The 14473-nt window shown below is 39.9% G+C and overlaps 1 protein-coding gene across 1 annotated transcript in view; it reads right to left on the reverse strand.

Annotated features, from left to right (window-relative positions):
* The window catches only part of PLXNA3 (plexin A3), a 1436523-nt gene that overhangs the window by 66386 nt on the left and 1355664 nt on the right, over positions 1-14473 (reverse strand). Inside the window, exons 24-26 of the mRNA XM_044080266.1 lie at positions 13529-13675; positions 5156-5315; positions 557-660 (exon numbers count right to left, since the gene is read on the reverse strand). Coding sequence (XP_043936201.1) covers positions 557-660; positions 5156-5315; positions 13529-13675 — 411 coding nt within the window. The remainder of the gene's footprint in view (positions 1-556; positions 661-5155; positions 5316-13528; positions 13676-14473) is intronic.

The following is a 14473-nucleotide window of genomic DNA, read 5'->3' on the forward strand; positions in this document are numbered from 1 at the left end:
CCACTGCAAAACCTGTACATACTTTAAATCTGGCCTGCAGGTTAAGTAACGGTGACAACTGCAAAGTAGAAGAAGAATAAACACCTGCTGTGAGTATAAGACAATATAACCTGGACACATGCCGCAGGTAAGCACAGATTCTTTTAGCGGCAGTACATCACTTGTGGTATCTAGTTCAGGACAGTGCTGCAGATGACTATGATAAGGAATAAACACCTGCTCTGAGTATAAGACAATATAACCTGGACAGATGCCACAGTTAAGCACAGATTCTTTTAGCGGCAGTACATCACTTCTGGTATCTAGCTCAGGACAGCACTGAAGATGACTATAATAAGGAGATAAATGATATTAATGTGTGTGGACAGCAGTCCTACATGACCACTTACAGGTGGCCACAAGACTACCCAAGTGAAGTCCTGTTTCACTGCATCTGCTCTATGATTGTGCTGATTTTTGTTTACCAGTCAAAGGGTATCATTCCTTTAAATGCTCCCTAAACTCCTCTGGTGGTGGTTATATTGGATTTTGGTTGAACAACCCAACACTACTATACCTGATAATGTGCCAACGTATTCAACCTCTTCCAGTCACACTCTATCTTTGTCGTCACATCTTCATCTTGAAGGATGATCCGAGCTATACGTCCCTGACGCCATTCTGCAGGTGGCAGACAAAAACATAAAACTTCAAAATTAAAAGATGCATTTTTAGACTTGTGATCTACCATGGATAAACATTTTATTTTCAAACACTACATCTCAAAATGTTACTTGTGTATTCTGTGCTACTTTCTCACCAGTTTCTTCCTATTGGCTTATTCTCTTTATCTGAGCCACAAAGTAGGCTGCACTGAGATGAGGCTGGGGAGCTGGTAGAAGGCAATGCTGCTCCACCGCTCCTTCAGTGAAAGATAAGACTTCACTGCACAGAATCAAGGGACATTTTCATCTTGCTGCAGGGGTGTGGCCCAGACTAATAGGATGATTTACCTGCTGTCTTTAGTGGGGATACAACCTTCAGTTTCTAGCCAATCCCTTTGCAGTATTTTTGCTTCATAATACTGTATATAACAAATTATCACTGGCATGTTTATTAGTCATAGAAAAATGTATTTAAAAGAGTGAGAAGCACATTTATCTGCCTTGTAAATGCCTATTTACCACCACAGTAACTGAAAGATAGCTATGTCACTTTTCTCACTTATGCTGTTAATTCTATGTCCTGTTTATCAGAAAAACTTAAAGTATAATTGTAATCATACAACCAACAAATGTCAGCACCTCTTCAAAATTATACCAAAAAGTGTAAACAATGCTGTTCTTTACAAAATCTCTGTAAAGCTATTAATAAATATATCAAATATATGTTGTGCATGTTTTAACAGAAATCACTAATGTTTTATTAAAAATGTAATATGTTAAAAAATGTACAATCTATTTCTTATTTCTGCATTCATTATTTCCTATTTTGATTCTACAGTCTGATGTGCATCATAGTGTAGAGCACATTCCTGACTGTCAAGAGCAAGGCAGACAGAGGTATGGTGTCATCCTGACAATATGAAAGGGTTTTGTTCTTGGCCCACCATTAACCTCGTCTCTTGGGTACAAGTTGCATTGACACTAGTGTGGTTTGTGCGCATGTCCTGTTACAGACTCGTTTTTCTCTCATTCACTCACAAAATATGCCCTCACCAAGTTACTCCTGAAGTTTGTAATTACTAATCCTTCTAATATTAGATTCTTCCATTTCACCATTTAAAACCTACCTCTTCAAACACTTCTTGAAAACTGTTGGCTGTAAGTGTCCATGTTAACACCCCACTGATGTTAACATCTATTTATTACTTCCACCGTTTCTTTCTCCCTCTTTCTTACTCATTTTTTCCAATGTACTCTTCCTAATGCTTAAAAAAGCCAAAAAGTCACTTGTAAAATAAAGATCTAACCTACTGTTAGAATCCCAGCTCTACAAACTACTCCATCTTTAGACATTTACTCCACTTGCAGCTAAATGTCATGAAAAAACACCTTGTTCGTAGGTTCATAGGTAAGTACTAGGCTATCTGCCCATGGGCATTTATAAGCCTAGCCACAGAGTGATGGTTTTCGCCTCCCCATTAGATTAGTAACCTGGGCCTCTGTCAACAGGGCTCCTGAAGTGATCCCAGGGTAGAACTTACGATTACACATCCACCACATCCACTCATCAAGATTTCTCTTGAAAAGGGTCAGAGAGGAGCTCTGTCGAATATGGATTGGGATTCTATTCCAGAGTGAGGGGAGTCGCTGGGACAGGAATCTATCCCTCCAGCATGTCCTGTTTATTGTTGTACATAGGTTCAAGTCGCTAGAACGAGTGATTCTGAGGGATCTCGTTTTTTTGAGGTGAAGCATGTCCATTAGTTCAGGGTTTGACATGGCCCTATAGGTCAGACATAGGTCACCTCTGAGAAGACGGTAAGCAACTGAGAAGAGCTGGAGCTTTTTTAGTTGTGCTTCATAGGGTAATTGTTTAAAGCCCTTAATCCTCTTAGTGAGGTACTTCTGTGGTCTTTCTAGTTGTTGCAGGTGTCTAGTGAGGTACATCGCAAATGGGGCATTGTACTCTATTATGGGCCTAATGAGTGAGGAGTAAAGGGGCACAATCACCTCCTTGGATCTGGATGAGAAACCCTTTGTGATCAGGTGTGCCACATAGAAGGATTTCCTGACCGTTTTGGCTATGTGGTTATCAAAGGAGAGCATGCTATCTACTTGGGTACCCAGGTCCCTAATTACTTCTTCTGTACTTAGTGGATTGCCATCTATGTGGTAGTTTGTAGGTACTTTGTTTTTCCCAAATGGGATTACTATGCATTTTTTGGCATTTAGCTTGAGGCCGTGACTTTGACACCAGGTGTTTGTCTCTGTGAGACCCTTTTGCAGGATGTCTGTGTCAGCTGGAGAGTCAATTATTGCACCCAATTTACAGTCATCTGCGAACATGGTTAGCCACAGTCCCTCCGCCTTTGCCTGTACTTCGGAGAAATATATACCGAACAGGAGGGGTCCCAGGACTGAGCCCTGTGGGACTCCGCTTGTGACTGGTTTAGTGTCAGACATGGCACCTGCTACTCTTACCGTGTGGGTTCTGTCTGAGAGCCAATTGGCAACCCATCTTGTGACATAGGGGTTAATATTTAAGCTGGTGAGTTCGTCTATGATTCCTGAGTGTGGGATGGTGTCAAACGCCTTAGCGAGATCCAGATATGCTGTGTGGAGCACCTTCCCTTCATCTATGGCCTTGGTGACTGTTTCGTAGAAGTCGACCAAGTTCAGGAGGCAAGATCTGCCTTTAACAAAACCGAACTGGGTGGGGTCCAGTGTCTGGAGGTTCCCAATGTCCCTGTTAATGAGCTCTATGATAATGCGTTCCATGGCTTTGCAGACCAAGCTTATAGGACGATAGTTCCCAGGGTCAATTGTGGCACCACCTTTGTGGAGTGGTACGACTGTTGCTGTAAGCCATTCTTTGGGTACATAGCCTGTAGAGAGGCTGAGTTTGAATAGTGATTTGAGATGGGGGGTTAGTTCATTTTGAAGCTCATGTAAGACACAACCTGGGATAGCATCTGGTCCCATTGATGCTGTGTTTTTGGCTGTTGCAAGGGCTGTCATTACTTGTGTGTCTGAGTTATCTGGAGCGCCACATTTTTCTGGGATGGGTGCTAGCCCCTTTGGTGGAGAGGGAGGGGTGAAGTTTGCACTGAACTTGTCAGCCAGGATGTTGGCAATGTCGGTTGGTTCAGTGTATTTATGGCCATTATGCACTAGCTCGGAGCATATCTGAGAGTTTGCCCCTAGACTCTTGACATAGTTAAAGAAGGCCTTGTGGTTATCCTTAGAGTCATTGGCTATTTTTCTTTCGAAGTTGGACTTGAATGATTTCATGAGGGAGCGCAGTTTTTTACTGATGTTAATCAGAGATGCCTTCTTATTTTGGGATTTTCTTCTGTCTTGCAGGAGTTTCCTCCTTCTGTTGTAAAGTTTATTTATGGCCGGGGTCCACCAGACTGGCTTCCTCTATTTTGAGGAGTTGGTCTTGGTTTTACTTGCGATCGCTCGGTCCATGCATTCTTGAAGGTGTTCATAGAATGCATTTGTAAAGGATTCTGCCGATGAGGCATCATTTTCCATTTGATTGGGAGCTTTGAAACTTCCCACCTCGGTCTTGAGGAGTGTGAAGTTGGCTTTAGAGAAGTTTTTTACCTTGATTTCCTTGACTGGGGGGGGGGGTCGGGATGTGGATGTCCAGTGTGATTAGTTTGTGATCTGATCTTACCAATGACGAGTTTAACTCAGGTGTGGAACATAGGTTCCCATGTTGGTGATGACCAGGTCCAGTATGTTGTCACCTCTTGTGGGAGTGGTGACCAGCTGTTCAAGGGCGTTTGAGTTTATAAACTCAAGGAAGCATTGAGCTAGGACATTTGAGCTTGAGCAGTTTTCCCAGTCAATGTTTGGATAGTTGAAGTCACCCAGTAGCATGGTGTTGGGTAGAATCTTCATACTTTCTAATGTTCTCAGGAATGCTGCGTGAGCATCCTGAGACAAGGTGGGAGATCTGTAGCAAGCTATAAATTGAACAGTCAGTTTACCCGCTGTCAATTGCACTTAGATGGTCTCAGATTCCGCATGCTGTGCTACTAACCTGGAGGTGTGGGTGTTCTTGATGAATATGGACACACCCCCTCCTTTTGTGTTCTGGTCCTGGTTTTGGGACCTAAAGGTATGGTAGGAGTTATAGCCTGGTAGTGCTGGGGTGCTCTCTGGAGCCTTGAACCAGGTTTCTGTCACTGCACATACGTCAATTTCTTCCATACTAAGGAGAGCCTTGAGTGCATGCATTTTGAGGTTTAGACTTCTGGCGTTGAGCAGCATTTAATTAAAAAATGCAATTAGAAAAACACAATTTCATTGTCGCATTTACTCTTTATTTTGCTTGCTACAATGGATTGTGTATCATTTAAGTACTAAATGCTTGTTTTACTGGATTATGTAGCATTTAATTGATAAAATGCATTTTATAGTGGATTGTGTAACATTTAGGGATTAAAATAAAGCAATAAATCCTGTAAGGACAATTCTAGTAATTGATTCTGCAACATTACCTAAATCCATGTCTTCTGCCTTGGGTCGTTGGGAGTAAGGAATACCCTTGTACGCAGCATCCAGAAGCTTGTCCTTTACCTGAGTCACTGTATCACAATTCAGCACTTTTACTAGGATTTCAGTACCACTGTCACTCTCGGGGCACACACAGTTCAGAGTCTGTCAACCAAAAGCAGAGTAAAAATATATAAGCAAAAATATTGATAAATACATAAATTTGAACAAAATTTTTCACTTAAATAATTTGTTATAGATTGGTTCCAGACAAAAAAGCTGTTGTATTGCTAACCATTCACCTAGTTGACACCAACATTAAGACTCTCATGTATTCTGCTCCTCACCCATTTTGGTATCACTGATTCTGATGTACTATAACCCACGTATAAAGGCATGGGCAACAATGTTGTAGAATGTACATACATATAGTATATACACACACGCGCATGTTTGTGTGTGTGTGTGTGTGTGTGTGTGTGTGTGTGTGTGTGTGTGTGTGTATATATATATATATATATATATATATATATACACACACACACACACACGTGTGTGTGTGTGCATGTTTGTATGTGAGAGACTGAGACACAGACTTCATCTCATATATATATATATATATATATACACACACACACACGTGTGTGTGTGTTTGTATGTGAGAGACTGAGACACAGACTTCTTTATCTCATATATATATACACACACACACACACACACACACACACACACACGCACACACACGTGTGTGTGTGTTTGTATTTGAGAGACTGAGACACAGACTTCTTTATCTCTTGCTTTCTCTGTATTTCTTTCTCCATATAGACATTCATGACAAAAAACATTGCAATGCACTTTTTTAATGTATTTATTTTGTATCATTTTTGTTTCCATGTTTCATGACTATGAAGCCCTTAATGGGCCATCATTCAGGCAGCTATGAGTGTGTTTTATACTCTTGCCAACAACCCGGCAATAAAACATTTTTCATTTTCTGAAGCTAATTCCACCCCAGTGTTGACATAAGCATGCACATCACTGCAAGGGCCTCGTTCCTCATTCGGCACATTCATGCTCCCCCAGATGTGATATCAGCAGTATTGTCACTTGCTTGTATGGCCATGCCCATATCATCCAGATGTGGCTGGGTCAATGCAAGCCAAGTGAGAACCATCATCCCTACCCCTCAGAATGAGCATGCTCTTCCTCTCTTTCTGCATTGTCAAGGTCCTGAAATGCAGGTTGAACTTGGGTTGGCAGGTCTATAGTCCTGCATCACCTTAGTAATGGGTGCTAATCCTAACCTTAACACTGCCCCTTCCCCCAAGCATAAACCTACACCTTAACATCATTAAAACCTTTCTGTAACACTGTCACTACACAAGACAGACTCAGACACACAAACATTCACAAACACATACAAACAACACTACATCTATATCCTAACCCTTACCTTAAAATACAGAAACTCACACAACACATAACACCCATCCTTCACTCATGCCTAACCCAACCCTAACTCACACACACACACACACACACACACACACACACACACACACACACACACACACACACACACACAGGCTCTCACCACCCCCCAACCCCACTTACCTGTATCCACCGTTTGACCATTCATACAGTCAATATTACAATCCACCCCTGTGTTCGTCGAACAAACATACATTTGGTCAAATGCAGAGAAACCATGTGTGTGTATATGTGTATTTGTGTGTGCATGTATATAGACATATTTACATAAAAGAAAGAGCTGAGATGATTTTTATTGTAGTAGTCTGGGAAATGAATATAGGCATGATCGGGGTGTTTTTGATTTTCAGTTTTACATGGGCTCAGCTTCAGTAAACTTTGCCTTATTGGCAAGAGTGGTAGGATGCGCTGTATGTGTGTATGTGTATATGTGTGCATGTGTATGCTGACATATGAACACATCTAGGTGATTGCTTCAGGTACTAAAAAAGAAAAACAACAGATTGTGAGCTAAAAACTGCTTCCTCAGACTTTTTCTCCTTAAAAAATTTAAGGAGACAAGATACCTTTTTCAATTTCTGTGCATATCTGTCCTCACTATATGTTTTTTTTTTTTGGGGGGAGGATGCTGTGTGTGTGTGTGTGTGTGTGTGTGTGTGTGTGGTGTGTGTGTGTCATGCACGCATCTGAATGTCTACATGGGTGCTTAAGATACTCAAACAAATCGTGAAGATAAAAGTACTTCTTCAAACTTTTTCACCTTCAAAAGTTTGAATAGATCAAAATTCCCTTTCCGATTTTGCATATATGCCTGTGAACACTCTCAACAAAGCTAACATTCACAAGCCACTGCCATCAAACAGCTGGTCCCTTTGGCAAGTTATTTGTGATCAGTGGGCCATGATGGCCATCAACAAGTCAGCTTTTAATTCAAAAGACTACACCCACTCAACATCATCCTATGCCTGTGCCTTGGTTTCTGCATTATACTCTACAACTCATCATTTTCTTAGCTCCACTTCATTGTCTCTGAAACACAGACTCACACATGCACAAACACATAAGCACACATGCACATTCACACTTATGCACTCATTTGCACAAACCCATTCAAAAGCCTGCACGCACATTCCAGAACACTCACCTATGCAAACATTCACACACAAATAACTGATTTAGTGACTAAAATGCAATGACACCTCAGCAAGTAACTCTTCTCTTTACCCTGTTTTCAAATAGAAATGTGACATACACCATTTCAAACAGGTTTTTAAACTATGAAATGGGAAGGCAGTGTAGCAAAGCCAGAACGCAGCTTACCATCTGGACTGGTTAGTTTCATAACCTGCATTAACATTCTGTGCACTTGGCATCGCCTGTAGCCTCCACTGCTATCATTTGCCTGGCATAGACTGTTTTCTCCTGATGGTGTGATTTCTTTGCCTGCTCTTGTGAAGCACACTGCAAAAGTGTTGCATTCTCATCCAAGAAAGGAACAGAGTGAGAGAGGCACTGAAAAAACTTGTTCTCTCCTCCAGTTTGCTATGTATGTGAGAATAGCCTCAGAATCTTTCTTCTGTTGCCATGGCACCCAGCCACATGTGCTACACCTTCAAGTCTCTCAGCATGAATAAGAGACAAGCAGATTTGTATGTCTCTCACTGATTACCCTGCTGTGCTGTGACATGTTCATTTAGGTAGATGTCAAGGTCCACCAGTTCTTAGAGCAGGGCATCTATCTCTGGGCTATCAAGCCTGAAAGCAGTCTAATATCCAATAAGGCACCCTTGGTGAGGATCAGAAATTGCTTAAATGTAATAAATAAAGCTCCCACTGTGAAGCAGATAGCTATTTACTAGACCCCCTGCTCTAGTCCTACAATTTGACTAGACTGATACATCTTAAGTGTTTCTACCCCAACATCTGAACCAGTTAAGATTTACATAATTTCCATTTGAACCTAAAAAAAAAAAACAGAAAAAAATGCACCCATTCCACTTTCTTAACCAGTTCAGATGCCAGGTCAGCAAACATCAAGATATCCCCTCATTACCAGTTTATTACGATTGTATTTACAATATTTAAATCCATTTCTTTTTTAATTTACCTAGAATAAAGTATTTTTAAGTCAAGCTATAATTATGTATAGAAATAATCTCTCAATCAATAGGTAGAAATAATTTTAAATCCCCAAAACTCAGTGCACAATTCTTCATCACCCTTTGTAGTCATGTTCCTCGGGTCTATAGTATATATTTGAAGCTTCACAATTTCGAACCTCATATGTTCGACAACATATGAGCGAAACTTGAAAACTTGAATATAAAATAAAAAAAGTAAAAAAAAAAAAAAAAAAAACTTACCTTAGCTCTCTGAGCAAGGGGACAAGCCCCCCTGTGCTCCCCTGTGCCCCCCACACCCACCCTACTTAAATATACCAACTCCAAGACCACACTTCAGTGCAGAAAAGGGAAATTTTCCCATTCTGCACTTATGGAGCTGTTGCCTTTCACCTTTGAACTTTTCAAAAGTTCAATCATATGGTGTCGACCATATGACATTCGAACTTTGAAATGTTCGGCAATTTAATAGGGACCCTGTTCCTCTGTCTGCCTGCTTATCTTTATTCTCCTTTTCATCCATTTCTGCCTTACAGCCATGTCTTTTCTGTCCACCTCTCAGTTTACCAGTGTTTTTACATCTTCTCTACATCACAACTCTTTCTACTATGCTAGCAATTCTCCCTCCTGGGGGTCCTCTTCATCAACTATGAACTCCTAACCTGTTTTTTTTTTTTAGAAGCACAAACTTTACTTCAAACCAACAATATAGCTTCAGTTTGTCTTTTGACTCCTCACACCTCATCAAACTCCCATATATAACCTTTGTATGTACCCCATATTAAACATATTACCTATGCTGTGTGGTGATAGCAGCTGGCAGAGCATATACTGTGATACCTTATGAAAACTGCGATCTGGGATCTATGACAGTTAATGAGCTGTCTGCTCAGTGAATGCTTGATGATATATCTTGCTAATGTGTGTTATTTATTTGACCTACGATTGTTCTGTTTTACTGTACTTTATGACATCTTTACCAAGAGCCATGTTTACTGTGTCTGCAGTATAAGTCCTGCTTTACTGTACTTCAGTATCTTTGTGGCCTTGTGGCCTTGGCTGTGGCTGAAAACAGTTCTGTTAAGCTAAGTCTACCAGATAAATAAATTACTAAATAATTTTGAAAAATGAACTACCAGTCCCACAATGTTTACAAACAAAACTGCATTTTTATGAAGGGCAAGGGACTTTCATCATACAACTTGTTTATTACAAGATATAAAATTTGTGTGAAAAATTTTTTAGCTGTCAGCCATGGTTGTCCACAACTGGCTGTACAAAGCATACTTTGTTTTATGGAAGAGCAGCCTGATGCTTCTATCATGCCACCAAAACCCCAGCAGTCACATTTATGGCTGGGGGCAGTAACGTGTAAAGCAACAAATTAGGTTCTAGCTTCTATTCACAGCCTTACATCACTGAGGCACAGTCAAAGTAGAAACATCATATTAAGATAAAGAATATTTTGACCATGTTAAGGCCCTCTTTCTTCCACATTCACTTCGATTCATTTAACTGTTAACACCCCAGGAAACCATTGTTGTGGCCTCTCCTACCCAAGCATGCTTTACAAAGCATTTTGAAATGCTAAAAATGTCCCCATGGGCCACGTGGCATGGGACATGAACGGTCTGTATAAAGATTAATGTCACATAGTTGTGATGCTAGAATAAAGTATGTAAAAGTGAAAGTGAGAATGAATTCTAACAGTCTCGAGACATCACAAACCAAAGAGCCACAGGCAAGGCAGCATTTGTAATCACCAGAAATGCAATTTGAAAATGTAGAGACTTATCTCAAATGCGAATGCAACCAGCAAATATTTTTATTTTCCGTAACTTGCCATTACATGTTTTAATTTGAAAAGATCTGCCTGAACAACGCAGGAGGTGAGAATAATATAGTACCTTATCTCCATTATGACAATGGGCCTGCTAGTCTGTAAATGCAAACTGGGCTACAGCTATGCATGGTACATGTTGGAAAAACAGAAACAGATGAATAAGATCAATGCAACATTAGGGTAATTTCATTAAAGTACCTTCCTAAAAACTGTTGTCTTACAATGAAAAAGGGACTCTACTGAGTATGTGTGTTAATGATGTTTTAGAGATGAGGACTTATCCCTTTTTGTACTTTCGAGAATACTACCAAGGCAAGGAATTGTTATGTATGCATTTAGAATTTTCTAAATTTCTAACACCACTAGCAGTTGGCCCATTTTCAGTGGCTGTCCAGGGAGAAAAGCTAAAAAAAAAAAAATAATTACTATGCGTCACAGAAGAAAGATGTAAGATACAAGAACATAACAAGTTAACAGAGTGTCAGACAAGCTAGAACATTATGAAGGACTGGCCATCTCTGAATATAGTAGATCACTCATTAGCTATGGCACAATTAAGGGTAACAGATGGGGAGCAAAAAGAAATGCTTTATGGAGAGGCATGTGAATTAGATACAATAGAAGGCAGCTAGGATAGACCAGTAATGGCAGTCAGACAGCCATGTTGGTATTACTGGTAGGGTTCTAAACTCTTTCCCTATGACTACACAAGAGCAGTGGTAAGGGGGTACATGTATGTGCAGTATATTAGCAAATGAGTCTAATAACAAATTATCAGTAAGCATAAGCGAAGGAATACAAGCAACCCCGACACTTGTTAGTATAAGATATAACAGCAGGACAATACGCAGAACCATATATAACATACCAGGTGTATAGCCAACCAGTAAAACATGAAAACTAATTTTTTTCTAAGACAGGCCTATAATATAAGAATTTTTTTTCTTGGTAAAACATTTTTAAACAGGTAGAGTAAAGCTACGTAACCTGGATTTAAGGTTTGTATTCTAGTATCATAAATGCAGAGGAACTTGTTTCTTGCACTTGGCAGGCATCCAAGTATACACCATCGACATATTGACACAGTAGCTGCTGCCAGAATGGTCCGTGTGATAGAACCAAAAGAAGGTTTAGATAAATGAAGGATGTTAGTCTGTTTTATAAACCTTCTTTCTGGTGCTTTACCAGCTCAACCACTGACCTTCCTCAGTGCCAGTTTCCAATAAAGTACTTGAATGACAACCCCTCACATTTGCTGTTACTAGACCTTTTTTGCTTTACTGTATTTCCTTAGTCATCGTATGCTGTTTGTTCTTAATTCCAGCAGTGTTAGTCTAGGAAGCAGGAGTATGCTGGCAAGGTTTATCAGCTAAACAAAAATTGATACTAAAGTGCATTTCGCTTTTTATCTAACAGTATCCTCAGAGTTAGTGTGTATAAGTGAGTACAGCAAACAAGGGCCTTTACTGTATGAGTGAAGGACAAAAAAGCACATTTTTTGTGTGGGGGGTGCTTTTTTGCTTGTTTAGATATGAGCAGCTATTTTCTTTAACTTAAACTACCACACATTTTATGTTTGAGCAGCCTGGACTCTGTGTCTTACCTTCTTTCCCCAATCAAAACCAGTAAAATCCCATGTATCACATCACTAGGGTCCCACTTGTCCAGATGGGATTTGACTTCTCAGAGCATTCACTGTTTTTGGGGTGGGGGACAGACAGAGAGGGCGAGAGAGAGGGAAACAGCTGCTAACCCTGTGGACAGAGGCAGCTTCTAAATGTCTGGCCCTCAATGGCCTATTTGGATGCAGGACATCATTACTGTTTTGGGAAAACTTGGCTAGGCTTAGAAAGACCCCTTAGTTCATTAGCTTAGTAAAAGTCTATGTATCTATGAATCTATGAAACAGGTTCTTATCCTCAGCTGATTCGCAATTTTATTACCACCTACAGCCTTCCCACTTCTCTCGTTGGTTGGCAAGCATGGTGAAACATGCCCTATACTATCTATGGTTTCAACAATTATGGTAGAGTAACTATGCTGAAGTAATTTTTTTGCATTTAAGGGTATTAACTGCATCACGACAACAACTGTACAGGATGAATCAAAGCTACAAACTATGTGTGAAGTAATTGTAGTGGGGGGTGGAAATGTCAGATGAAGCACTGTTTGCTGTCCATCTGCTTTTCTGCAACCTGGTGGAAGATGCATCTTGTTTCATATGTTGTTCTACTAATGATGAAAGATACTGGTCACAATTCAGCACTGAATGTTACAGTATTTTGTTAACTGAAATGCCTAGGGTTCTTAGCTAATATGATGATTATTTAGTAGGAATTTTATGTTATGCCTCACTTTGCTGTCAAACTAATTAAAAATTACATGGAAAAAACCCAGCTGAATTAAAAGCATGCACTGCCAGTAAGAACTGATAATGGATCCATTCACAAGCTCTGACTAGTTTTACATTAGAGTGTTGAACATATTATTATTATTATTATTATTACTATGGAACGAAGCATCAGAGGTGTGAGTTAATCTACTCCTTTTGGTGTTATAAAAACATAAAATGGTCACACATACATATACTTGTATACTTGCAAATTTGCATGCAACTGTGATGACCAACCTAAACAAGCTCAAGCAAACTTATACCACAAGGTCTGTACAGGCTGGGACAGATATCTACCCACAATGACATGCTCCTGCAACCAACAATTTTAAATGCACTGCTCCCAGCTCAGTACAGCTGGGCATTGGTAAAATGAGATAACGGTAAAATTTTGTACCAGTTCCACACTATTTCTCCGAATAGACACTTAGCCAGCTTTGTATCTTGTATTCTTATCACCACTGCTGAAAAGTTTATTTATGATGTAACACATGATGAATTGCCCAGTCTTTCTACCAGAAAATGAACTTACCAACATCTTATAGTCGATCTGCTGTCGAATTAGCTTGTCCTCGCTAAGTGAGTACCGGGCTTCTCCTGTAATGGCATCTATTGGGCCTTTCTCCATTTGCTGCTTGATAGCACAATACAGCATGAAAAGGGGTTCTCCAGCACATTCCTGTATTCCCAAAAACAACATAATCATAATGGGCATTAGCCTTGTCAATCAAGTAAAACATAATGTTACAGCTAGTTACCTACTCCCTGCTCAATATAGCTAGATATAAAAAAACAAAACAAAAACAAATAAACTTCAAACTGTGTTTGAAATCAGAGACATCTGCCTTGATGGGTTTTACTGTACTTATAAAATGGACAAATAAGTCATGCAAGCAAATCTACAGTGTCTAAATCAGGCATAAGGCTTTTTCACGTTCACTCTAAGACAAACACCATGTAATACAAGCAGTAAAAGTATGTTTTAATTAAATCTTTTCTTGTACATCTCCCTAGTGTAATTTTAAGAATTCATTGACAGTTCATCACTCAGCTGGAATGTCTTCTGTGTCAGTTTTCTTCAGGTGCTACAGTTTTTCTCCCACATCTCAGAGATGTGCCCATACGTATACATGGCATGTGTGGATTAGTGTGTCAATCCTGGAATAGACAGGTGCCTTGTTCAGCATTATTTTTGTGTCTTGTGGCCATGGCATGCTGTGATAGGGTCCCTCCACCCCCCCATGACTCAAGCTGGGTAAGCAGATGATTAAGTAATAAATGAATGGACCGACGAATCTAGATATAAGCAACTAAACATATAAAACAACGCCATACTTCCATTTTCCTCGCCTCCTATTATTAACTATTTTACAGCCTTCACTGAAGGCCTTGATGTTCTTAAGTATAAATGGCTACGTGGGCAAACATTCAATGACACTTCCTTTCTCCAAGATTTAGATGAGGAAAGTATTTCTGC

Source organism: Protopterus annectens, chromosome 8.part0, assembly GCF_019279795.1.
Source record: "Protopterus annectens isolate FY-2018-M chromosome 8.part0, PAN1.0, whole genome shotgun sequence".
NCBI classification, from domain to species: Eukaryota; Metazoa; Chordata; order Ceratodontiformes; family Protopteridae; genus Protopterus; species Protopterus annectens.